We start from the raw sequence: 27,486 nt of genomic DNA, 5'->3' as shown, positions 1-27,486 counted from the left end.
TGGGAAGAATTATTCCTGTAAATCTTCCTAGAGGAGGTAGAAATTTTTTACTTAAAAAAGAAAGAAACCGGAAACAACCCCCCACATCGCGTTCTGACTCCGGAGTGCGGGTGCGCGAAAGCAGTCGATGAGCTCCAGGGAAAGTAAGCAGCTTTGGGACGTTTTCTAAAGTTCTTTGCAGTGCAAGAGCTTAGAATGCGGTTAGTCGTACACACCATCTCCCTTTCCCATAAACTCTTCAAGAGGTGCCTTACCTCTCAAGGTTAAATCGCCTCTGTCAGATTCTTTTAAACCGTGTATCGGACCTCCTGCGCTTTGTGGGGAAACGGAGGCGAACAGCCTGGGCACCCGGAAATGTTCTGCAACAAAGGAGCGAATGAATGAAACCCGGCCCAAGAGCTGGAGACTGGGAAGGACGCAGGAACTTTCTCTGCGCTTTGCGAACGCGGCGAACTACAAACTTAGGACCCGGGGTAACCAGGGCTTCTGAGACTCAGTCTCTCTTAACTCCCAGCACCTGTGAACAGGTGCGGTTCCGACTGGGCAGCCCGGGCCTAGTACCAACTAGCCCGGGGCTAGAAGAGATGTAGACCCCCTCGAGGGGACTTCGCAGCGGCCCTGTCCACGCTGCGCTGCCCTAGGCTAGTGGCTTCGAAGACCAAGCTGTGGTAGCCCTGCGGCGCACTTGGTGTTTTCTCCCCGCCCCGCCCGCACAGGGGCTCGCCTAGGTCTGATCCCTAACCCAGTGGTAAGTCATTTCCTTATCTATCTTGATGGGTCTTTGCAATAAATGGAGCAATAAAATTAGAGGAGCAGAAAGAGAAAATAGACAACTAGAAAAGTCACAAGTGTTTCGTGGAGAGGTGAGGGCGCGGGCTGTTTGGACTGCAGAGCTGTGGGGCCCAGACTGGGAGCGGCGCGGAGCGGGACCGGTTTTCCGGGGCTGGCAGCTGCCTCGAAAAAGTTTCCTGTGGAACACTCGCCAGCGGGGGCGGGGGCGGCGGGCTCAGCGGTGGACGTGGGAGGGGGCGGGCGCCGGGGGCCGGCTCGCAAACCGTTATAGTCCTTCAGCACCTCTCTCGGCCAGTGGCCCCCTCGCCCGCCTCCCCGCCGCGGGGCTGCCCACCTGGCGACGTGACGCTGCACCAATCCCCTTCGAGCTGCTCCCGGGCCCCCTCCTTGCACCGCCCCCCTCCCCACCCTGAAAGAGGCGCACCCTGCCGGGACAGACGCTGCGCTCTCGCCCTCGGAGCACCCTTCTCACTCCTTGGTCTCCGGGACGGACGCTCAGACTCTTCTCTCGCCTTAGCCAGACTCGTTTTCCCGCCTCTCAAACTCCGGCTTCCCTCCACTCCTCGCTCTTTTCCCTCCACATTCCCCTCCTCTTTCTCCCACGCCGCAAACCCTGGACCCCGTTGCCTTCCCCGGCCCTTTCCCTTTCCCTTCTCCTCCTTCGACTTCTGTCCGCTTCCACCTCAGACTCCCCGAGCGTGCCTAACTCAGTCACCCGCTCCGGTTCCGCTCGAAGTCATGGCGGGACCTGGGGGTTGGAGGGACAAGGAGGTCACGGATCTGGGCCACTTGCCGGTGAGTAGAGGACGCCCGTCACCCCCGAAGTGCTCTCTTCTGCGAGTTCTGAGCATCGATGGAGGGAACAGACGTCCGAAAGCCTGGCTAGGCCAGGACTTCGATAAGACCGCGACTGCAGGAGGGGGCCCCGGGAGTGGGCTTGCGGGAAAGGCGCCCCCTGGGTACCCGGGTTGCTCCAAACTCACGGAAAGGCAAAGGGCCGGGGGAAGAGGGATGGTGGGAAGAGGTGGCAGTAGGTTGGTGCGGGCCACAAACAGCGGGACCTGTTCTAAATGTGGCCCGTTTGGTCTAGCGGCGCTCGGGTACTTGTCCTAGCGGGGCCCAAGGAGAGGCCAAAGAGCGCGACGACGCGTGGCTTCCTGAAAGCACGCCTCTCTGTCACCCTGCCGCCCCGTCGTTTGCTTCTTCTTTTGCCAGAAGAGATGCCCACTCTCAGCGTGACCTTTCCTTCTAGGTGCCAGCGGGCCAGAAAATTCAAGCGTTGAAGTCTCACTTTCTAATAGCACTTTCTAAAACCTTCTTACTCTGCCAGGGCACTGGTCCTGATTTAGTATTGCTGGAGCTAAAGAACTCGACGCCGCTTGGGGAAGAAGTGAATTCTGCACACCCCAATTTAAAAAATAAAATGTATTGCGCTCACTTGCTAACCAGATTTAGCTTTTTCTCGTGGTTTTCGTTTGCGGATTCTCCTTTTCCCAAATGCCCAGCTTTCCTCCAGAGTTGTAATTGATTGGTGAGCTATTATCGCCGTCGTTATTAGTAGACTTATTATTTTAGCAGCACCGTTTATTTCATTGGCATCTGGTTTCTGGCAGATATTGGATCCCACCCAAATCCGTTTTTCAAGTTCCCGTTTTAGATTGGCATTTCACTCGCACCCTCTCTTGAATGCAAAGGGCCCCTGGACTCTCTAAAGGGAATAAGCATGCACCGTGCTGGAATGATCACCAGGCAACTGTAGTACAGGGCAGTGGCCTGCTTGCTTTGGGGAAAGCTAAATATTAACCTTGAGGTTATGGGACTATTCAAAGTAGCAGTGCCTTAATTTTATACATATTTACATTTAAATATTGTTTTCCTGATGATGGCAGACACCTGTCCCCCTCAAAAATGGGGCATTCCCCAAGGCTCACCTATATAATTTCACACTAAAACAATGTGGAGGAGGAGGTGATGCACATGGGTAACATTTTAGCAAATTGTTCTCAGCCTTTTTTTTAAAGGAGCCTCAATGTAAACGTGTTGAATTACAGATAATCAGCATTGTGGTTATTGATGCAGCTTCATAAAATAAAGTCACAGAATTTTTAAAAGTTAAATATTTTTCCACTCAGTGTATACATGAGATTTCTGGAATATGGAGGCCTCAATTGGTGGTTTCCTTTCTGAACAGCACTTTCACATTCTGACTAGATTTGCTCCCAAGTGTAAAACCAGTGAATGAAATGTTACCCTCCTCCAACATTCTCTGTGTACGGTGGGGGAAAGAGAAAAAAAAAAAAAAAAAACTAGGGCAAATATGGAAACCACACATAGGCAAACTGAAATAAACTCTTTTTTAAATTGACTGAAGGGAGGAATGGGAAAGACCTCCTAGAAATGATAGAGCACGGAATTCCAAAAACAAGGAGAAAAGGTTTGATTGCTGCAAAAAAAAAAAAAATGGGGGGAAATGGCCCAGACTAACTGACCCGGTCATGGCCCTGGACATGAGAACTTGGTGAGAGCCAAGAAGATAAGGGGAAAGGCTACAATCTTTACATTGCAGCTCACTTAAATAGTTTTCTGGGGGTTGGTGGGGGTGTGGAGGGGAGAAAGATGAGGTTAGTTTTTAATATAGGGATAGGGAGAAGACAAAATTTCAGGGCATTGATGTTTGGCCTTATTTTACAGACTTCATGAAAGTCTCGTAAGGTCCTCAACTTCTAACAATTTCTAAATTTCTATTACATAGGAGCTATTTTATATCATGGAGATCTTCACCATGTGAGCAAATTATGCATAAGTTTCCCCTCTTCCTGAACATCCATCAGGGTCTAAACCCTGAGAAATCAAGCAGAAGAAGAGCACCCCCATTTAGAATTCTTTTTTTACATCAAATTTTTAGAGATGCAAAACATTCACTGTTGTTTTGGTCACTGAGGTATAGATTAGTGATTTTGGATTTCTTTGCATTTGACTTATTTCCTAAGTTGCTGAAGAAATAAGAGTAAATGAAAAGGTCAAGAGATATCTAAGTTATCTGTTTGGAAGTTTGCATTTTGATGCAAAGTAGAGATGATAAAGCAAGCAAAGAAACCTGCATATGGTGAGATCCCTTGTGATAATTATCCTCAATAGGATACATATGAGGTCAGAAAGTTGGCATCTGTCAACACCAAGTATACCAACTTGGCAACAGCCAGATAATGAGGGGGGATTCAGACTTTGGAGTTTCACACTGAGCAAGAAAAGAATCTTGAAGAGTATAGAATGATTAAATATGGGTCTAGTTTAAGATTGATATATTATGTCCATTCTAGGGCTGGCCAGCTAAATGACCACAAGACAAGGACCTTTGAAAGAGACCAAGCTGGCTGTGCAAATTGTGATTTAAAGAAAGTAGTAGAAGGTTATTTGGCATTTTTGTTATTAGATAGATATCTTTTAAGACCTAAAATATTAAACAATAGTGAAAGCTGGGGAAGCAGGGAGAGGGGAGAGAGAAATGTACTTTCTTTTTTGCATAATTCCCTAAAGTTAATGACGTAAAATAAAAGAGTAAACATAATAACCAGAGACTGCCAGGTGGGTAAGCTACATTTTCTTTGTTAATTAGTGGGTTACTGTCATTTTTCCATTTTTCCTGACTTACTATTGAATAAACATTTCCTATAGGTGACAAAACAGAAAAGAAAGTACAGAGATTTGTGGTTTGTGCTTCCTTTTTGAAAAAGAGAATGGCAAAACCATATATATATGTATATATATATACATATATATACATATGTATGTATGTGTATATATATATATATATATATATATATATATATATATATATAATCTGTGTGTGTTTCACATTGTCTGCCAGCAGCAATACCTGGGGAGATATATATATATATATATATATAAGGTTTTTTCCCTACTATGCATATGTCACTCAATCCTTGGGACTGGAAACTATTTCTTCATCTCCAAATCTGGCATGTCTTTCACTATGATAGTCCCCTTTGCCTTCTGTGCCCAGTATGGTAGTGACATTCCTCACAACTCTGGCCTTGGTATTTGACACTGCCGTGTGTAGTCCTAATCTATATTGGGGTCAGGATTAGACAGGCCTGGAGGACAGTGGTGGCAGAGGTGATCTGAAATAGTACATGATCCAAAAAACTATATTTGAATTACATTAAGTTTATATTTAAATATAACTGCCAGCTCTCCCAGTCTTCCTTCACCCAGACCAAGCCTGCTTTCCACACTCAGTCATGAGAAACTTTCACTTTCTCAAGTCCCTTAGCCCCCTATTTTGAATCAGTTTTACCTTCTAGTCCACAAAGATTGAAATATTCAACATATCCTCCATTAGGTATCCCAGAGCATCACCTCAAAATGACATTGTACTTCAATCAGTTTTCTCAGTCTTTTTCCCCTCAATATCTAGAGCAGTGGGTTTTATGTTAGTGCACCAGAACAGTGCCCAAGAATGATCTTGGATCTTGAGACCCATCCACAGAAATTCTAGTTTCATAATTCCATGGTTGGGACAAGGAATCTGTATTTTAAACAAGATTCTCCAGATGAGTCTCATGTAAGGAGAGTCTATGCAGTTCACAGTTTGAGAAACACTAGTCTAAAGGAAGAGATTATCCTTTTTAAATTTTCCACTTGAATTGTGAAGCCCATTCCTCCAAATATCTCTGAAACTTACTCTGACACTTATTTTGTTTTATCTGCCACTTTCAGGTTCTCTCTCCATAAACTATTTTCATAAAATCACATTTTCTAATATTTAAAACAAAAGAACAATAGCCTCTGCTCTTTCTAGGTACTGTGCAATCTCTTTTCTTCCTTTAGCTGTCTAACTACTGGAATGTGTTCTATGATTCTCTTTTACTGCCCTAAATCTGAAATTTATTGCTACCTATGATGACCATTTATCATTTCCACTTTGTTCTTAATTTCTGCTGTATTTGGTCCTGTAGATCAGCCTTTGCTTTTGCGTCTCTTCCATGACCAGCAAACACTGCCTTCTAGTGGTTCTTTTTCTTCCTGTTACCCCCAACCCCCTGCCTTTAATAAAATTACCCATCAATGTTCCCATTTTCCCCCCTCTTCTTGAATTCAGAAGACAGAAACAACTCCCCAATTTCAGGATTTCAGGGGGCAGACTAGGACTTTTAAATTGCAAGAGTTAATTTAGATACATAGAAAAACATAACGAAGTATGGAGTATTTGCCCAACATTTTATGGTTCAAAAATGTTTTAAAACTTAGACTTTTAGTAATATCTTTTGAAAAAAACTTTCACAAATTAAGTTTTCTTGTTAAGTGACCATTCTTTTAACCAAATGGAACACCGGAACATACTGAACCACCAAGTATTCTCTAAATTGATATAGCAGTCATAAATATAAAGATCTTTCCTCTTCTGGTTTTCTTATCTCCGAGTAGCAGGGCAGAGGAGAAGACCAAGTAATCATAGAGACCCCCTTGGTGAGGACTTTAAATTTCACAGTGACCAAAAAAAGTTGACTTCTCAATACTTCCTTCTTTGGGAGCCCAGAATAAGCTTTCTCTGACTATAATTCAGTGGAAAATCTGATACAAGAAATTGAGTAATATTACTCTAGTAATTAGCATAGTTCCCTTCCTCTTTTTGCCGAGTTTGACAATCATTTAGTCTTGAAAGAGATTAGTGTGGAGATGGAAACAAAAAATATTGCATAAAACTAATGAAAAAAATAGTCTTAGATGAATACTAAAATGAGCTGCCTTTAAGAACAGAAAAAAAGTTTTTAAAAACCTTTTTTTTATTAAATGTGAACATGAGGAGAATTAAGATGTTCTGGTCATTTGTGAGCAGGAAAAATTTTCCAAACAACATGAATATAGATAAAATAAGGCCTTCAAGAATTCCACCGGCATTTTGTTGTCCCGTTCATTTCCTTGGTGTCTTTTTTGAGTAGGTAGATACCTGGGTTCAAATATGAGTAAAGTACTTACATTATTGAGGGCTAGAAAAAGGATTACAGAAATTAAAGACCGTGCTCAAAGATTCGGAAATAAACTTGTTCAGATAATACAGTAATTCTCTGATATATGATATCGGGGTTTTGTTTGTTTGTTTGTTTGTTTTTAGCTAAAATGCAGCCTCAACTGTAACAAAGAATGGTTTACCGATAGGAATCAGCTAACATATTTGATTCTTTTGACAGATGACCAGAGACTGTTTCTCCAGAATTAATAATGTCTCATATAAGTTCCTCAAAGATCTCCTTTAAAGAAATATGCTAAATTGATAAACTCTTCAAGCCAAACCTTAGGAACTTCTTTGTTGGCTTTTTCCCATAAATTTTTCAATGAATTATAACAGCAATGATATGCCTATTATCAAAGTCCACTATAACAATCTATTTTTAGTTTTCTTGAATCCTCAAAATTATCATTTAAAAAAAATTTGTATTTTCATTGGGAGTATGTTCCCTGAAATATTTTCCTACAGTAATGCTGTGCATATTGTGACATTGAGTTTAATGCTAATTTTAAGAAAGTGGGCTGCTAACAATTGTCATATCAATGCATTGGAAACATCTGGATTTTAGAATGTCAGAATCTGATTTTTTTCTAAAGAATTTTAGAGCTAGGAAATCACTTAACACAGCACCTTTATTTTATATATGTGAAAACTGAGTCCCAGAGAGAGTAAATAACTTACACAAAGTCATATAGTTAATTAATGGCAGAACTGGGGCTATAACTTTAGTCTCCTGACTCTGTCCAGTTGAATACTTATTGACTGAAGTAATCCCAGAGCTGTGTCATTTTCCTATGACACTTTTGCTAGATTAAACAAATATCACACCAGTTTAAAGGAATCTATAATTTGTCATATACATTGCATTTGCTCAATAGTTTTTCTGTTTAGCTCACATTTGTCACAGTGATAAAAATATTTTTAAACAAAGTTATACAAAGTTTGTATATATAAAATGTGCTTTCTATAAGGCATGTGAATTTCCAAGAATTTGCCAGTGCTCCTATTACTTTGTGCATAAATTGGCATCTACTCATACTTCATATCTCTTTTGCTAAAATAGCAAAATAAGCTGCTAGAGTAAGAGTTTAAATAGTGATAAAATTCAAGAAACCATGTTTTTTGGTGAACAAGAAATGAATATCCATATTTTAAGGTAAGGAAACAATGTTTAAGGATAAATATGGAAGCCTTAAGAATCTGCTGATAAACATATTGTCTAGTTTTTTTTTAAAAAAATGATGCTCTTTTAATACCATGATGTTATTTTGTTATTTATATTTAGAGGCAATATTCTTTCTTAAGAATTACTATTATATAAACAATCTAGACTTTGTAGCCAGTACCTACTCATCATTACATATCTACTCAATATTACCATTGCCATATGGTAAACTTTCTGCCTGTCTGGTTAGCACTCAAAAGATGGATATCAAAAGAGTATTTCAATTGCAAGTAAATTAATTTAGTTCTACTTTTAATAGCCTTTCTAATTAACTTATGAATATGCCTCAACTAGACATAATTGTATGCATTTTACAGTTTTATGATAATTATACAGTTAATGTTCACACCATTGCTTCTTTTTTATAAATGACTACACTCAGTCCAGGGAGATTGTGACAACGCTATGCTTTTGGTAAATAATACTTAGGTTCTTCCCATGGAAATTCTAAAGGAACAAGACAGATTAGAAATTCCACTCTAGATAATTTAATGCTTGGCTGTTTTTCCAAGAAAATTGAAAAGTTTTATCCTACATTTTTGCAGGATCCCACTGGAATATTCTCACTGGATAAAACCATTGGCCTTGGTACTTATGGCAGAATCTATTTGGTAAGTGGAGTTACATTAGGTATTCATTCTGCATTTTCTAATAACAAAAATGATTGTTAAGTCGAAACCCTACACTGCAAATCAAATAATGCCAAAACATATTTCACTTTGAGAGAATGATCAAATTAAGATAGCTCAGTAACAACTGTGAGAATTATTACGAAAAAATGGATTGGAAAGCTATAGTGAACCAACCAACAAAACATAAGATCTAAACATTATTAGCAGAAAATTAATAAAATCACTAAAGGAAAAGAGAACTAATTCAAATAATATGTACCCAAATAAAAATATCACTTGTTTGATATTATATGTCCATACCATTCTAATTACTGACATTCAACTTTTAAGCTGAATGTTACAAAAAGTTTCCATAGCATTCTATATCATACTATGTACATGAATGTGCACACGTATGTGATAGCTTCCCAAATAATCTAACAAGAAAATCTCTGCATTTGTTTAATGATATTTATTAAGCATAAAATATATGCCAGGCACTGTGATAGTCTTAAGTGGTGAACAAAACAGATAGTCCCTACTCTTCCAGGGTTTATGGTCTAGAAATATGTAAGTGATTAAATGTGTGTATTTGTGTGTGGGTGCGTGGGGGCTTGGAGGAGGCAAATATATAAGTAAGCACAGGAATAACTATATAATTGCAATTGTAATATATTTCTGTAAGAAAATTCATAGTGATATAAAAGTAAAGAACAGGGGGCTTAATTTAGATTGAAAGTCAGGCTCCCTGGGGGAATCACTGTTAAAATGACATCAGGAGGACAAATATGAGATAACCAAGCAAAGGTATGGTTGTAGAGGATGATGTTGATTCATTCTAGGTAGAGCAGGGGCAGTGGTAAGGGCTGGATTGGAGATGGGGGGTGCTTTAGTGGCCCTATCACCTTGATCAGGTGCCCTTCCCTCACTCTCTAATATGGTGAATAGACATTTTCTCAACCTTGTATAATGTTATGTACAAATGCAGGGTTCCTCTTCCCCAGGAATGTCCCTCAAAAACCAGATCACTGTCCCTAGGCTGATCCTTACTGTCGACTGACCACCGGTCCTCTATGTATGGGTTGTGTAGACGTGTCTTGAAATGGGTCCAGTGGAAGGGGCCTCTTTCTAGTTCAGACAAAGGTGCCCTCTGCCTGCCAAGCCTTGTAACCTTAGGGCTGCATCTGCCCAGAAGTAGCTTATTTTTTAAATTCATCTACCCAGGTAGGGTGGGGAGATCTTTAAAAGTTGCGCAAATGTGCCTAAAGCACAGACTTTGAGTAGGAGAAATAGCATTGTGGAAGGATCCTAAAAGCAGAAAGAACCTTGGTGAGTATAAGGAACAGAGAGAGTATCAATATTCATGACAAAAGTTTTTTCAAGCCATTTTGACCTGACCTATTAACAGAAACAATAAGCTATAGACGGAAATGTGATACAGACACAAATATATTGTTTCTGTTACTTCAATTGCATTCTAGACTGAATGATTAGTTAACATTTGTGTGATCTAAGCAAATTTTGCCACTTTGTGCATAGATACCTACACCTTATACATAGAAGTTTCTCTTCTTTATGGCACATTTATAATTTCCATGGCTCCACGCACATTTTAATTCCTGAGGGGTGTGTAGTTAAGTGTGTGTGTGTGTGTGCGCGTGTGTATACTTGGCTTGATTTGAAGGTATAGAGCTCTCTCCACCATCAGATATTAGGAGTAAAAACCTCAGTTATATAAGGCAAAAAGCAAAGGTAAGGCTAGATAACACAAAAAGATGGTTTCTCATCAGCAGTCATCAGAATTGTGATGCCATAAGAAGAAAAGTCAAGAGGGTAAAAAGGTGAGTTGTGCATGATAATTCTCTTTTTTAAAAAACTAGGGCTTAGGGGACTTCCCTGGCAGTCCAGTGGTTAGGACTTCGCCTTCCAATTCAGGGGGTGTGGGTTCGATCCCTGGTTGGGGAGCTAAGATCCCACATGCCTTGTGGCCAAAAAAAACCAAAACAGAAAACACAAGCAATATTGTAACAAATTCAATAAAGACTTTTAAAATGGTCCACATCAAAAAAATCTTTAAAAAAATAAATAAACTAGGGCTTATTTAGGTATAGTTTACACTTGGTAAATTCATCCTTTTAAGTGTAGAATTTTATGAGTTTGGACAAACATGTCCAGACATGTAACTACCACCACAATCAAGACTTTTCAATATACATCTTAAATTACACAGTATACCTTCAAGTAGTATTCTACCACTTCACTGTGTGGTGTCCTAGTTTGTGTACTATGCTTATGGTTGTTATACATTTTGCTCTTAGGTATGATGTGAACCTACACTACTACTACTATTTTCCCTCTACTCAATACTACTACTTTTTCTTTAGTCAGTTATCTTTTAGAGCAATTTAAAAAGAAGAAAAATTTATATTTATACTCATTTGAGCTATTTCTGGAATCTTCATTTCGTTGGGTAAATCCAAGTTTCTATCTGGGTACGATACTCTTTAAGCCTGAAGAACTTCCTCTAACATTTCTTTTAGTGCAGGGCTTCTGGTAATGAAGTCTCTGCTTTAGTGTGAGAAGTCCTTACTTCTTCATTTTTAAAAGATATTTACACTGGATATAGAATTTGGGGTTGACAGTTACTGTAGTTTCTTTCAGCACTTTAAAGATAACACTCTATTGTCTTCTGGCTTGCATAGTTTCTGAAGTCCGTTGTCATTTTCGTTCCTCCTTCTATCTTCTGGCTGCCTTTAAGATTTTTCTCCTTATCTTTGTTTTTCAGCAGTTTAAATATGAAATGTCTAGGGGTTTTGTTTTTATTTTGTGTGTGTGTGTGTGTGTGTGTGTGTGTGTGTGTGTGTGTTTGGTGGGGTATTTACCGTCCTCGGGTTTCTCTGAGCTTCTTCCTCGTGCTTCTGTGCTTCAGATTCTCGCTCAATGCTCTCCTGCCTCCCCTAGTGGTATACTGCTATCGCTTCTTTAAGTGCTTGTTAGCCTGATGGTGTGGGGCAGGGAGTTCTCTGTTTTCCTGATTCAACCCCAGTCTTAGGCAGATACTGTGCTTCTAGGTCATGAGAGTGAGACTTTCTTATTTACCCTGCCCCTCTATTAGTGGTAAGACATCCTAAATGTTTTGGACCCAGGACTAATTCCTGCGCTACCCCCCAGAAATAGAGGAGTGAATTATTATTTTTTTTACATTTCCCCCAGCTATATCAGGTCTTCCTCTGCACCCTGCGGGGAATAGGGTTTGATGTGCCCTTCCCCTAAGGCTTAGGGCTTTTATTCCATGGGGGGCGGGGAGAGAAATTACACATGGTTTCACGCTTTTCCTACTGCAAGGGCTTCTTCTCTCCATCAGATCAGTACCAGAAATCTGTGGAGAAAAGCTTATGACTGTGCATGTATTCCTCTTGTATCTGTGGCTCATGAGCGTACTGTACTCTTATGCTAGCCCATACTTGGCCTTTAGCAGTTCATTAAAAATTCAGCAGAATTCTTTTTTTTAATTTTTATTTTTTATTGAAACAGTTGAATAACAATGTTGTGTTAGTTTCAGGTGTACAGCAAAGTGATTCAGTTATACATATACACATAGCTATTCTTTTTAAGATTATTTTCCCATTTAGGTCACTTCAGAATATTGAACAGTGTTCCCTGTGCTATACAGTAGGTCCTTGTTGGTTATCTATTTTAAATATAGCAGTGTGTACATGTCAGTCCCAAACTCCCAATCTGTCCCTCCCCTCCACGCTTCCCCCACTGGTAACCATAAGTTCATTGTCTATGTCTGTGAGTCTGTTTCTGTTTTGTAAATAAGTGCATTTGTATCATTTTTTTAGATTCTGCATATAAGTGATATCATGTGATATTTGTCTTTCTCTGTCTGACTTACTTCACTTAGTATGATAATCTCCAGGTCCATCCATGTTCAGCAGAATTCTTTATACCAGCTTCTATGTGATCCTGTCTTCCCTCTGTAGCCACGGGTGAGCCAGTGCTCATGTCCCATCTCTCCCTGCAAGTGCTTGTCTTTTTTCAGACTTCAGGCTGGCTGGTTGCCTTGAGACTTCTCTCTGGGTTCAAGAAAAGTAATGATTTCGTAGGTTATTCATGTTTTGATTGTTGTTAGGGTGGAGGTGGCACTCCTTTCAGCTTTCCACATCTTCATCAGGAGCCAGAAGTCCATGTCAAATTGAACCTTCATGAAGCATCTACTATATGCTATGTCCTGTACACATTTATAATTCCTAAGACTTTTATATGTACCTATTCACATCCAGAGATAGAGAACACTTCCTACCATCAGATCTTCAAACTAGAAACCTCTATGTTACAGAAGGTGAATGATTACAGATGCTTTATTTACATTAGACAGATTTTCCTTTGTCACTCATTGATGTAACCTCTTTTTTCTCCCTCAAATTTATTTCCTTCTGTAAAAATTTTTGGGATAGTGGCACTTTATATAAATACCTCCTTCATGGAAAACAACCTTGAGTATGTAGTAAATGCTTTTAAAATGTTCATACTCTTTATACCAATAATTCCGCCTCTGGAAATCTATGATAAATACAAAAATATAGAAAAAGCATATATTCATTTTAGCAGAAAGGTGGCATTTTGTGGTGAAAAGTGGACCTGCTTTGGAACAAGACAGACTTAATTCAGTGCTTACTTGGCCATTAATTAGCTATGACCTTGAGCAAGTCACTTAACTTCTGAGTATAAATTTCCTTATTTATAAAATGGAGCTAATAATACCTACCTTGCAAGATTTTATAAAATTTAAAAACAATGCATATAAAGCACTTGGCACATGGTAGCTATCCTTAAAAGATAGCTACTGATATCATTATCACTGTTCCTATTACTTGTAGGAAGACAAATTCAGCAAAACACTAAATAGTAAAAAATTAAATGAAGTAAATTATCTCAGTTAATATATTATTTCTCTGAAAAGCAATGTTTATGAAGGTATCTAGCAGCATAGAACTATGTTTATGATATTTAGTAAAGTATTGCATATTATTTGTATACTCTTACAGTTCTGTTAAAACTTGCACATGAAAAATGGTGAATTAAATGGTTAGAATAGTGAGATACTGGATGTACTTTTCTACTCTATATTTTTTAATTGTATATTTCTAATGACTGTAATGTTACATGTTCTTTACCTAAATAATATATATGTATGTGTGTATGTATATTTTATATATATATATATATATATATATATATACATACATATACAATTCTGTATAGATACCCTGTATAACAAAATGGAAGCATGATACCATTCAAAATTAATGTCAGAGTGACTCATAGAGTCCTTTGCTTTTTCAGCTCTGCCAACCACATCCCCTGCTGGTGTTTGTTTTGGTTAAAGTCTCTCCAATGTCTTCCAGCTTGTTTCCAAGGCCTCGTTCTCTGGCAGGTTTCCAGCTATCTACTGAGGTCTGTGCACGTTGAAATGAAGGCTGAGTTGCACATTCCACATTGAAACCCTTTTCCTTTCCTTCTTTTTCTTCTAATTAAATGCCTGTCTTTCTACCCTCTCCCACCTCCTGCCAGTACAAACCTCACTTAAAATTGTGGGTTTTATTTTTCTCTCTCTTTTTAGGAGAAAGTACTGCTCTTTCTTTTTTTCCTCTAGTAGAGTTATAAAACGTAGTTTCCTCTTCACTTTTAGATGCTAGTCTCATAGCTTAAGAATTGTCATTTGAATTAGAATTTGCCCATGTGAGACCAAATTAACAAAAAGAAAATAGTTTGAAACTTGTTTTTAATGTTACTATTTAAAAAATAAACAATTTCCTGAAGAGCAATATACACGGAGAGACCACAGTTATTTTATGAAATATTAAGAAAGAGACCAAAGCACCTTAGGTTGGCTCAGTGAGTGGCAACCTGACTCTCCCATTAACTGACACAATACTTATAAATTGACTTTTCTGGGCCTGTTTCCTCAAGTATAAAATAAATGTGTTTCGTTAGATAATCTCCAGCGTTCTTCTGGCTCTTCAACAATACACCTAGCACAGTGCCTGGAACTCAAGAATGTAAACTATTCTTATTCTTACTGTCACCAGCATAATAATAACTAGCTTATAGTTCTTTCACCACCTTGCAAAATAGAAGTTGATTATTGGCTATTAGGTGAAGTAGTTCCTCATTTCACCAAATAAAATGATTCTCATCATGTTTTTCCATTCTTTCGTCCACTTTACTACCTGATAGCAAGACCTAATATTTATCTCAGTAACTACTATGATGCCCAATGCAAAGGTAAAACTGTGTTACTGTTATCTAACAGCATTTTCTTTTTTTTTTTTTTTTTTTTTTTTTTAACATCTTTATTGGGGTATAATTACTTTACAATGGTGTGTTAGTTTCTGCTTTATAACAAAGTGAATCAGTTATACATATACATATGTTCCCATATCTCTTCCCTCTTGCATCTCCCTCCCTCCCACCCTCCCTATCCCACCCCTCCAGGCTGTCACAGAGCACCGAGCCAATATCCCTGTGCCATGCGGCTGCTTCCCACTAGCTATCTACCTTACTACGTTTGTTAGTGTGTATATGTCCATGACTCTCTCTCGCCCTGTCACAGCTCACCCTTCCCCCTCCCCATAACCTCAAGTCCGTTCTCTAGGAGGTCTGCGTCTCTATTCCTGCCTTACCCCTAGGTTCTTCATGACATTTTTTTTTTTTTTCTTAAATTCCATATATATGTGTTAGCATACTGTATTTGTCTTTTTCTTTCTGACTTACTTCACTGTGTATGACAGACTCTAGGTCTATCCACCTCATTACAAATAGCTCAATTTCGTTTCTTTTTATGGCTGAGTAATATTCCATTGTATATATGTGCCACATCTTCTTTATCCATTCATCCGATGATGGACACTTAGGTTGTTTCCATCTCCGGGCTATTGTAAATAGAGCTGCGATGAACATTTTGGTACATGACTCTTTTTGAATTTCGGTTTTCTCAGGGTATATGCCCAGTAGTGGGATTGCTGGGTCATATGGTAGTTCTATTTGTAGTTTTTTAAGGAACCTCCATACTGTTCTCCATAGTGGCTGAACCAATTCACATTCCCACCAGCAGTGCAAGAGGGTTCCCTTTTCTCCACACCCTCTCCAGCATTTATTGTTTCTAGATTTATTGATGATGGCCATTCTGACTGGTGTGAGATGATATCTCATTGTAGTTTTGATTTGCATTTCTCTAATGATTAATGATTAACAGCATTTTCTTAAGCAGAATACTATTGGGGTAAGACAATGAACTGAATCGCCAGAGTGAACCAGTTTGCCGTGCCCTTCATGACGTCTTGACTGTACTTCTAACTTTAATCACCTATTCCCACGTTGCCATTTGCAGGTGGTGAAGGCAGAAAAAGAAGTGGGAAAAGGTTCAAGGCAACTGTTTCAAGCAAAGGAAAAATTCACCTGAAATAGGGTAAAACTTTACAGTTGGATCTAGAGCTTAATTTTCACACGTCCCTGATGCCTAGTTGGAACTCAGTTAATGCTGGTGGAAGGAAGGGACTGGGCCAAATATATTATTGTCCTAAAACTTAAAAACATACCCTGGGCATAAGTAACCATCTGTCCTTGAGATATATTAGAGGGGTCATCTGCCCCTTGGCACTCAGCAGATTAAGTCAGATATAGAAGGTGTGTCATTACAATGATGAGCAAATTCCTGAATCTATTGCTCTCTGGAAGTGTACTGTTGAATACGGTAATTTCTTTTTAAAACACTGTCCAATGCGTCCCTGTTAAGTTTGATTTTTTTTAAATCACTGCTTGACACATTGCTTTTACTTGGAAATCTCACCAGACAGGTGATATTTAGGTTTACTAGTTACGTTTTCTGGATTTGCAGTTAGGACAGGGAACGGGAACAGAAAGGCAGGAAAGAAACGTCCTCAAAGTTGATGACATACAATTTATGATATTTTAAATTAAGTTTCAGAAACATGGTGCTGACATTTGGATTGCCTAGCCACTAGGCCTATTGGATAGGGGTTTGAATATTTTTCCTTTTAGGCTGAAATTATACTGTTTATTTGCCTAACAAATGTCTAGCACTGTGAATGCTTTCTTTTTAGGTAGGAAAGTTTCCTCACATCCTTGCCATTTTGCAAATATAGCTCAATTAAGTCAGCCAACAAATATTGCTTAAGCACCCATAAAGTGCATAACACTGTGCATTTCATTATACATTGCAAGCCTCAGAAGCAGGAACTGAAGCTGAAGCTGAGTTGAGGCCACAGGCTTACGAGGCTGTTGTGCCTTCCTGGTGCAGTACCATAAGACCAGATCCCTCTCTTGGTTCCTCCTTCTTCCTATGACATCACCCCCTTGTGATTATATGCCTCAAAAGTAGAGGTTGGTCTTTCTTAAGTAATCCTCTGGCTTCTCTAGCATAGGAAACATCAATTTATCCATTAAATAAAAACATTGCTTTGAATGTTTAATTTTCCATAATACAATTAAAAAATATTTATCGAATGTTCACTGTGTCCCAAGCAATATATTAAGTACTAGGTGTTAGTTAGAATTACCAGAAACCATTTTTTTGGGGGGGATGGTCATTTTTATTGATTTAGTTTTAGTGGACTTAAAGAAGGAAGTTATTTTCCCTATGACTGTAGCTCTATATTAAGGAGGGAGTGATGAGTAACAGAAAGGAAAGGGAGTGCCAGGGTGAGATTGGGCAAAAGGAGGGAGAACATAGGGATGTCCTTTTTTTTTTTTTTTTGGATGTGGAAAGTCTAATGAACCTTCTAACTCACCCTCCAGGAACAAGTTTTTCCTCAACAAGAAAACTGAGTTTGAATATTTGCAATGGGGGTGAAAGAAACAACATACACTAAATAAATTGAGACTCAGGGGACCAAATTAGTGGAAAGTGCTGAGGCTTAGCGGCCTTGGAGAAAATGGAATATTTCTATCATGTCCATGACATCTCTCCAACTGTGGAATATAACCCAGTCTCTGAGTTGTAGGCTTGTCTTTTTCTTTTTGTGTTATACCAAAATTTACTTCTGCCTCCTGATAAAACTTGAGGGAGGAAGAAGCAATAGCATGATAGAAATGAAAGGTAAAAATAAAAGTCGTATGTAGAATTTGTGCTCTCTGGAGGCCACAATAAAAAATTTTCACAACTACACATCTATTTAATAAGTTCACAGATATATATGGGGAGAAATTGAAATTCTATATTTGGTGTGTTGGGGTAATACAAAAATCATGGTCTCATGTCTTCATATCTTCATATACTTAATCCAGTTGATTTTATAAATGGGTTTTATGAGCAGAAAAGACAAATTTAAATGAATGGAGACAAATACATATTTCTAAACAAAAGCCAAGACTAATAAACTATAGCATGGTGGCTTTGTTCAATCAGATAAAAGCATCCCGATTATAGATTTTTAATAAAATATAAATCTCTGTGTGGGAAATAATGCAGTTACTTAAAAATTGGCGTACAATTAGGAGATTGGGATTGACATATATACACTATTGATACTATGCATAAAATTGATAATTAATGAGAACTCTACTCACTGCTCTGTGGTGACCTAAATGGGAAGGAAATACAGAAAAGAGGGGATATATGTATATGTATAGCTAACTGTGCTGTGCAGTAGAAACTAACACAATATTATAAAGCAACTCTACTCCAATAATTTTTTTTAAATAAATTTTTAAAAATTGATATACAAAATTGATGCTTCAATTTTACACTTAAAGATGTTTTAAATATATCAGTCCTAGGAAAATTTATGTGAAAAAGCCCATTTTAAAGAGTGCTGGGAGTATTGCTAAAAATACTAATGTGCTCTTTGTCTAATATATTTAAAATCAAGTTTTGTTTTATTTTGCATATATATGAATATATTTATATAAATTATATATGTACATTTATGTATAGGAATATACATATAAATGTACATATATATGTATATATATGTACATTTATATATGTATAATATATACATATAAATGTATATATGTATATACATACATATATGTTTGTATATACATATATACACAAAATGCAAATATATGTATATACATACCATATATATTTTTGAGGGGGCATACAGTTTATTTTGACAATCAAGATATAGAACAGTTCCATCACCCCCCAAAATACCTCCTGATGCCCCTCTGTAGCCAACCCTTCCTCAACTCCAGCCACTGGCAACTAGTGGTCTGTTTTCCATCCCCATAGTTTTGCGTTTTCCAGAATGTCCTATAATTAGATGCACACATATTTATCCTTTTAAGTCTAGCTTCTTTCACTTAGCATGATGCATTTGAGATTCATCCTTGTTGTTGTCGGTACCACTACTTTGTTCATTTTTTATTACATATTTATTGGAGTATAATTGCTTTACAATGGTGTGTTCGTTTCTGCTTTATAACAAAGTGAATCAGTTATACATATACATATGTTCCCATTAGTCTTCCCTCTTGCATCTCCCTCCCTCTCACCCTCCCTATCCCACCCTTCTAGGTGGTCACAAAGCACCAAGCTGATCTCCCTGTGCTATGCTGCTGCTTCCCACTAGCTATCTATTTTACGTTTGGTAGTGTATATATGGCCACGCCACTCTCTCACATTGTCACAGCTTACCCTTCCCCCTCCCAATTTCCTCAAGTCAATTCTCTAGTAGGTCTGTGTCTTTATTCCTGTCTTACCCCTAGGTTCTTCATGACATTTTTTTCTTAAATTCCATATATATGTGTTAGCATACAGTATTTGTCTTTCTCTTTCTGACTTACTTCACTCTGTATGACAGAATCTAGGTCCATCCACCGCATTACAAATAGCTCAATTTCATTTATTTTTATGGCTGAGTAATATTCCATTGTATATATGTGCCACATCTTCTTTCTCCATTCATCCGATGATGGACACTTAGGTTGTTTCCATCTCCTGGCTATTGTAAATAGAGCTGCAATGAACATGTTGGTACATGACTGTTTTTGAATTATGGTTTTCTCAGGGCATTTGCCCAGTAGTGGGATTTCTGGGTCATATGGTAGTTCTATTTTTAGTTTTTTAAGGAACCTCCATACTGTTCTCTATAGTGGCTGTACCAATTCACATTCCCACCAGCAGTACAAAAGTGTTCCCTTTTCTCCACACCCTCTCCAGCATTTACTGTTTCTAGATTTTTTGATAATGGCCATTCTGACTGGTGTGACGTGATATCTCATTGTAGTTTTGACTTGCATTTCTCTAATGATTGATGATGTTGAGCATTCTATCATGTGTTTGTTGGCCGTCTGTATATCTTCTTTGGAAAAATGTTATTTAGGTCTTCTGCCCATTTTTGAATTGGGTTGTTTGTTATTTTGTTACTGAGCTGCATGAGCTGCTTATAAATTGTAAAGATTAATCCTTTGTCAGTTGCTTCATTTGCAAATATTTTCTCCCATTCTGAGGGTTGACTTTTGGTCTTGTTTATGGTTTCCTTTGTGTGCAAAAGCTTTGAATGTCCCATTTGTTTATTTTTGTTTTTATTTCCATTCTCCAGGAGATGTTTCAAAAAGGATCTTGCTGTGATTTATGTCATAGTGTCCTGCTTATGTTTTCTTCTAACAGTTTGAGAGTTTCTGGCCTTACATTTAGGGATTTAATCCATTTTGAGCTTATTTTTGTGTATGGTGTTAGGGAGTGATCTAATCTCATACTTCTACATGTACCTGTCCAGTTTTCCCAGCACCACTTACTGAAGAAGCTATCATTCCTCCACTGTATATTCCTGCCTCCTTTATCAAAGACAAGGTGACCATATGTGCATGGGTTTATCTCTGGGCTTTCTATCCTGTTCCATTGATCTATATTTCTGTTTTTGTGCCAGTACCATACTGTCTTGATTACTGTAGCTTTGTAGTATAGTCTGAAATCAGGGAGCCTGATTCCTCCAGCTCCATTTTTCGTTCTCAAGATTGCTTTGGCTATTCGGGGTCTTTTGTGTTTCCACACAAATTCTGAAATTTTTTATTCTAGTTCTGTGAAAAACGCCAGTGGTAGTTTGATAGGGATTGCATTGAATCTGTAGATTGCTTTGGGTAGTAGAGTCATTTTCACAATGTTGATTCTTCCCATCCAAGAACATGATATATCTCTCCATCTATTTGGATCATCTTTAATGCCTTTCATCAGTGTCTTATAATTTTCTGCATACAGGTCTTTTGTGTCCTTAGGTAGGTTTATTCCTAGATATTTTACTTTTCTGTTGCAGTGGTAAATGGGAGTGTTTTCTTGATTTCACTTTCAGATTTTTCATCATTAGTGTATAGGAATGCCAGAGATTTCTGTGCATTAATTTTGTATCCTGCTACTTTACCAAATTCATTGATTATCTCTAGTAGTTTTCTGGTAGCATCTTTAGGATTTTCTATGTATAGTATCATGTCATCTGCAAACAGTGACAGCTTTACTTCTTCTTTTCTGATTTGGATTCCTTCTATTTCCTTTTCTTCTCTGATTGCTGTGGCTAAAACTTCCAAAACTATATTGAATAAGGGTGGTGAGAGTGGGCAACCTTGTCTTGTTCCTGATCTTAGTGGAAATGGTTTCAGTTTTTTACCATTGAGAATGATGTTGGCTGTGGGTTTGTCATATATGGCCTTTATTATGTTGAGGAAAGTTCCCTCTATGCCTACTTTCTGGAGGATTTTTATCATAAATCAGTGTTGAATTTTGTGAAAAGCTTTCTCTGCATCTATTGAGATGATCATATGGTTTTTCTCCTTCAATTTGTTAATATGGTGTATCACGTTGATTAATTTGCGTATATTGAAGAATCCTTGCATTCCTGGAATAAACCCCACTTGATCATGGTGTATGATCCTTTTAATGTGCTGTTGGATTCTGTTTGCTAGTATTTTGTTGAGGATTTTTGCATTTATGTTCATCAGTGATATTGGCCTGTAGTTTTTTTGTTTGTGACATCCTTGTCTGGTTTTCGTATCAAGTTTATGGTGGCCTCATAGAATGAGTTTGGAAGTGTTCCTCCCTCTGTTATATTTTGGAAGAGTTTGAGAAGGATAGGTGTTAGCTCTTCTCTAAATGTTTGATAGAATTCGCCTGTGAAGCCATCTGGTCCTGGGCTTTAGTTTGTTGGAAGATTTTTAATCACAGTTTCAATTTTAGTGCTTGTGATTGGTCTGTTCATATTTTCTATTTCTTCCTGATTCACTCTTGGCAGGTTGTGCATTTGTAAGAATTTGTCCATTTCTTCCAGGTTGTCCATTTTACTGGCATAGTGTTGCTTGTAGTAATCTCTCATGATCTTTTGTATTTCTGCAGTGCCAGTTGTTAATTCGCCTCTTTCATTTCTAATTCTATGGATATGAGTCTTCTACCTTTTTTTCTTGATGAATCTGGCTAATAGTTTATCAATTTTGTTTATCTTCTCAAAGAATCAGCTTTGAATTTTATTCATATTTGCTATCATTTCCTTCATTTCTTTTTCATTTATTTCTGATCTGATCTTTATGATTTCTTTCCTTCTGCTAACTTTGGGGTTTTTTGTTCTTCTTTCTCTAATTGCTTCAGTTGCAAGGTTAGGTTGTTTATTCGAGATGTTTCCTGTTTCTTAAGGAAGGATTGTATTACTATAAACTTCCCTCTTAGAACTGCTTTTGCTGCATCCCATAGGTTTTGGGTCGTCGTGTCTCCATTGTCATTTGTTTCTAGGTATTTTTTGATTTTCTCTTTGATTTCTTCAGTGATCACTTCGTTATGAAGTAGTGTATTGTTTAGCCTCCATGTGTTTGTATTTTTTACAGATCTTTTCCTGTAATTGATATCTAGTCTCATAGTGTTGTTGTCGGAAAAGATACTTGATACAATGTCAATTTTCTTAAATTTACCAAGGCTTGATTTCTGACCCAAGATATGATCTATCCTGGAGAATGTTCCATGAGCACTTGAGAAAAATATATATTCTGTTGTTTTTGGATGGAATGTCCTATAAATATCAATTAAGTCCATCTTGTTTAATGTATTATTTAAAGCTTGTGTTTCCTTATTTATTTTCATTTTGGATGATCTTACCATTGGTGAAAGTGGGGTGTTAAAGTCCCCTAATAAGAATGTGTTACTGTCGATGTCCCCTTTTATGGCTGTTAGTATTTTCCTTATGTATTGAGGTGCTCCTATGTTGGGTGCATAAATATTTACAATTGTGATATCCTCTTCTTGGATCAATCCCTTGATCATTATGTAGTGTCCTTCTTTTTCTCTTGTAATAGTCTTTATTTTAAAGTCTACTTTGTCTGATATGAGAATTGCTACTCCAGCATTCCTTTGGTTTCCATTTGCATGGAATATCTTTTTCCATCCCCTTACTTTCAGTCTGTATGTGTCTCTATGTCTGAAGTGGGTATCTTGTAGACAGCATATATATGGATCTTGTTTTTGTATCCATTCAGCCAATCTGTGTCTTTTGGTGGGAGCATTTAGTCCATTTACATTTAAGGTAATTATCGATATTTATGTTCTTATTCCCTTTTTGTTAATTGTTTTGAGTTTGTTATTGTAGGTTTTTTCCTTCTCTTATGTTTCTTGCCTGGAGAAGTTCCTTTAGCATTTGTTGTAAAGCTGGTTTGGTGGTGCTGAACTCTCTCAGCTTTTGCTTGTCTGTAAAGCTTTTAATTTCTCCATCAAATCTGAATGAGATCCTTGCTGGGTAGAGTAATCTTGTTTGTAGGTTTTTCTCCTTCATCACTTTAAATATGTCCTGCCAGTGCCTTCTGGCTTGCAAAGTTTCTGCTGAAAGACCAGGTGTTAACCTTATGGGCATTCCCTTGTGTGTTATTTGTTGTTTTTCCCTTGCTGCTTTTAATATGTTTTCCTTGTATTTAATTTTTGACAGTTTGATTAATATGTGTCTTGACCTATTTCTCCTTGGACTTATCCTGTATGGGACTCTCTATGCTTCCTGGTCTTCATTAACTATTTCCTTTTCCATATTAGGGAAGTTTTCAACTATAATCTCTTCAAATATTTTCTCAGTCCCTTTCTTTTTCTCTTCTTCTTCTGGAACCCCTATAATTCGAATATTGTTGCATTTAATGTTGGCCCAGAGGTCTCTGAGACTGTCCTCAGTTCTTTTCATTCTTTTCTCTTTATTCTGCTCTGCAGTAGTTATTTCCACTATTTTATCTTCCAGGTCACTTATCCGTTCTTCTGCCTCAGTTATTCTGCTATTGATCCCTTCTAGAGTGTTTCTAATTTCATTTATTGTGTTGTTCATCGTTGTTTGTTTCATCTTTAGTTCTTCTAGGTCCTTGTTAAATGTTTCTTGCATTTTGTATATTCTATTTCCAAGATTTTGCATCATCTTTATATCAATATTCGGAATTCTTTTTCAGGTAGACTGCCTATTTCTTCTTCATTTGTTAGGTCTGGTGGGTTTTTACCTTGCTCCTTCATCTGCTCTGTGTTTTTCTGTCTTCTTATTTTGCTTATCTTACTGTGCTTGGGGTCTCCTTTTTGCAGGCTGCAGGTTCATAGTTTCCGTTGTTTTTGGTGTCTGTACCCAGTGGCTAAAGTTGGTTCAGTGGGTTGTGTAGGCTTCCTGGTGGAGGAGACTAGTGCCTGTGTTCTGGAGGATGAGGCTGGATCTTGTCTTTCTGATGGGGAGGTCCATGTCTGGTGGTGTGTTTTGGGGTGTCTGTGGAGTTATTATGATTTAGGCAGCCTCTCTGCTAATGGGTGGGTTTGTGTTCCTGTCTTGCTAGTTGCTTGGTATAGGTTGTCCAGCACTGTAGCTTGCTGGTCGTTGAGTGAAGCTGGGTGCTTGTGTTGAGATGAAGATCTCTGGGAGATTTTCACCGTTTGATATTATGTGGAGCTGGGAGGTCTCTTGTTGACCAGTGTCCTGAAGTTGGCTCTCCCACCTGAGAGGCACAGCACTGACTCCTGGCTCTAGCACCAAGAGCCTTTCATCCACACGGCTCAGAATAAAAGGGAAAATAGTAGAAAGAAAGAAGGAAAGAAAGAACGGAAGAAAGAAAGAAAGAAAGAAAGGAGGGCGGGATGGAGGGAGAGAGAGAGGAAGAAATGAAGGAGGGAAGGAAGGAAAGAAAGAAAGAAGATAAAGTAAAAGAAAGTAAGATAAAGTTGTTAAAATAAAAATTAATTATTAGGAAAAAAAATTTTTTTAAAGAAAAAGAAAAATGGACGGATAGAACCCTAGGACAAATGGTGAAAGCAAAGCTATACAGACAAAATCTCACAGAGAAACATACACATACACACTCACAAAAAGGGGAAAAAATCATAAATCTTGCTCTCAAAGTCCACCTCCTCAATTTGGGATGATTCGTTGTCTATTCATTTATTCCACAGATGCAGGGTACATCAAGTTGATTGTGGAACTTTAATCTGCTGCTTCTGAGGGTGCTGGGAGAGATTTCCCTTTCTCTTCTTTGTTCTCACAGCTCCCGGGGCTCAGCTTTGGATTTGGCCCCGCCTCTGCGTGTAGGTCGCTGGAGGGTGTCTGTTCTTCGCTCAGACAGGACGGAGTTATAGGAGCAGCTGATTCGGGGGCTCTGGCTCACTCAGGCCGGGGGGGAGGGAGGGGCACGGAGTGCGGGGTGGGCCTGGCCTGCGGCGGCAGAGGCCGGCGTGATGTTGCAGCAGCCTGAGGCGTGCTGTGCGTTCCCAGGGAAGTTGTCCCTGGATCCCGGGACTCTGGCAGTGGCTGGCTGCACAGTTTCCCTGGAAGGGGGTTGTGGATAGTGACATGTGCTCGCACACAGGCTTCTTGGTGGTGGCAGCAGCAGCCTTAGCGTCTCATGCAGTCTCTGGGGTCCGCGCTTTTAGCCACGGCTCACGCCCGTCTCTGGAGCTCCTTTAAGCAGCGTCTTAATCCCCTCTCCTTGCGCACCAGGAAATAAAGAGGGAAGAAAAAGTCTCTTGCCTCTTCGGCAGGTCCAGACTTTTCCCTGGACTCCCTCCCGGCTAGCCGCGGTGCACTAACACCCTGCAGGCTGTGTTCACGCCGCCAACCCCAGTCCTCTCCCTGCGCTCCGACCAAAGCCCGAGCCTCAGCTCGCAGCCCCGCCCACCCCGGCGGGGAGCAGACAAGCCTCTCGGGCTGGTGAGTGCCGGTCAGCACCGATCCTCTGTGCGGGAATCTCTCCGCTTTGCCCTCCACACCCCTGTGGCTGCGCTCTCCTCTGCGGCTCCGAAGCTTCCTCCCTCTGCCACCCGCAGTCTCTGCCCGAGAAGGGTCTTCCTAGTGTGTGGAAACCTTTCCTCCTCACAGCTCCCTCCCACTGGTGCAGGTCCCATCCCTATCCTTTTGTCTCTGTTTATTCTTTTTTCTTTTGCCCTATGCAGGTACGTGGGGACTTTCTTGTCTTTTGGGAGGTCTGAGATCTTCTGCCAGCGTTCAGTAGGTGTTCTGTAGGAGTTGTTCTATGTGTAGATGTATTTCTGGTGTATATGTGGGGAGGAAGGTGATCTCCGCGTCTTACTCTTCCGCCATCTTCCCCTCTAAGCTCTACATACCATCTATTTATACTACATAGAATATTATATACGTGTGTGTGTGTGTCTGTGTGTGTGTGTGTGTGTGTGTGTATATATATATGACACTGTTGTCAGATTTTCAGTAAATTCGGTGAAGGTGGTTGAAGGATCAAAAGTTCTTTCTTTCCTTGATCCTCTAATAGTTGACCACAAAAAATTAGTTAGCCGGGTCCTCTCCACATTTCTTGAAACAGACACTTTGGAAAATAGCATTTAGGCATTTCTAACTCTTGAAAATAACAATGAGCCCTAACTTGGTTTTAGGACTTTTCAACATTATACCATACTTGTGTATCTGTGTCTAAGGTAGTTTTGTAGATGATGCCAAAATAGCATTTAGAAATTAATGTGCCACTGTAGCTCTCTGGAGGTGCCAAAGCAAAAGTGGAAGCTCTTAAACTTTTATGTTGCTGGGGCTACATTAAAGGCAGGCTCTTATAAAGAGGCTATGAGTAAAATAATGCTAAAATATCAAAGAATGTCAGAATATTAAGCAGTTATTTAACCAGTACTCTTATTTTTCTCTGTTCAGCTACACTCAGTAATTTGTATTCCTCCTCTAGCAGAGCATGGAGAGAGGAACAATAAGGCATAAATTATGTGTCTTTTCAATTGGAGAAATAATAATATGGAGGTGGTTTATGTGTAATTCGTGCTGGAAAAATAATAAAGCTCATTTTAGGTATGTCATTTATAGGCAGAGTTCCTTTATGACTAGGAAAAGGAGGTTGGATTATTCAGGTTCCCCTGAGGGAAAAGAAGATTGATTACATTCTAAGCACTGCCAGTAACATTTTGTATAAATCATTAACTCTGAAGAGAAACAAAACAAAAACACCACCATGATCAAAAAGGACACGTCTGAGAGTCCTCAGAGAAGGACAGCTTTTCCTAACTCTGAGAAAAGAATTAAAATTAAATAAAATTATTTGGTACACAAATTGAGTGAGAAAAAAAGATGGAGAATGAAATGTTTGTCACTTTAGAGATAGTGAGCTCAGTGTTCTAAGAACTGGTATCATTAAAGAAAAACTGGGTAACATTCACTGAGTGCTTACATTGCGCCTAGTGCTTAATTTACACTATCATTTATATCTCATACAAGTGTTTTGAGGTAGGTACCATTGTTATCATCATCTCCCCCATCTCATAAAAGAAGAAATTAAGGATCCAAAATTTGAGTTACTGAACAAAGCTATTAAGTTGCAAAGTCAGGAGTCAAACCAAAATTTGC

The 27,486-nt window shown here is 38.8% G+C and overlaps 1 protein-coding gene across 1 annotated transcript in view; it reads left to right on the top strand.

Annotated features, from left to right (window-relative positions):
- The first annotated feature begins 1,294 nt into the window (after positions 1-1,294).
- NRK (Nik related kinase) overlaps positions 1,295-27,486 on the top strand; it is a 167,712-nt gene continuing 141,520 nt past the window's right edge. Inside the window, 2 exon segments of the mRNA XM_019949429.3 lie at positions 1,295-1,587; positions 8,594-8,659. Of these exon segments, the coding sequence (XP_019804988.2) occupies positions 1,531-1,587; positions 8,594-8,659 (123 nt within the window). The 5' untranslated portion in view covers positions 1,295-1,530.

Source organism: Tursiops truncatus, chromosome X (genome assembly GCF_011762595.2).
Source record: "Tursiops truncatus isolate mTurTru1 chromosome X, mTurTru1.mat.Y, whole genome shotgun sequence".
Lineage (NCBI taxonomy): Eukaryota > Metazoa > Chordata > Mammalia > Artiodactyla > Delphinidae > Tursiops > Tursiops truncatus.
Note: the sequence above shows the minus strand (reverse complement) of the source record. Positions and strands in the feature narration are given on the sequence as shown.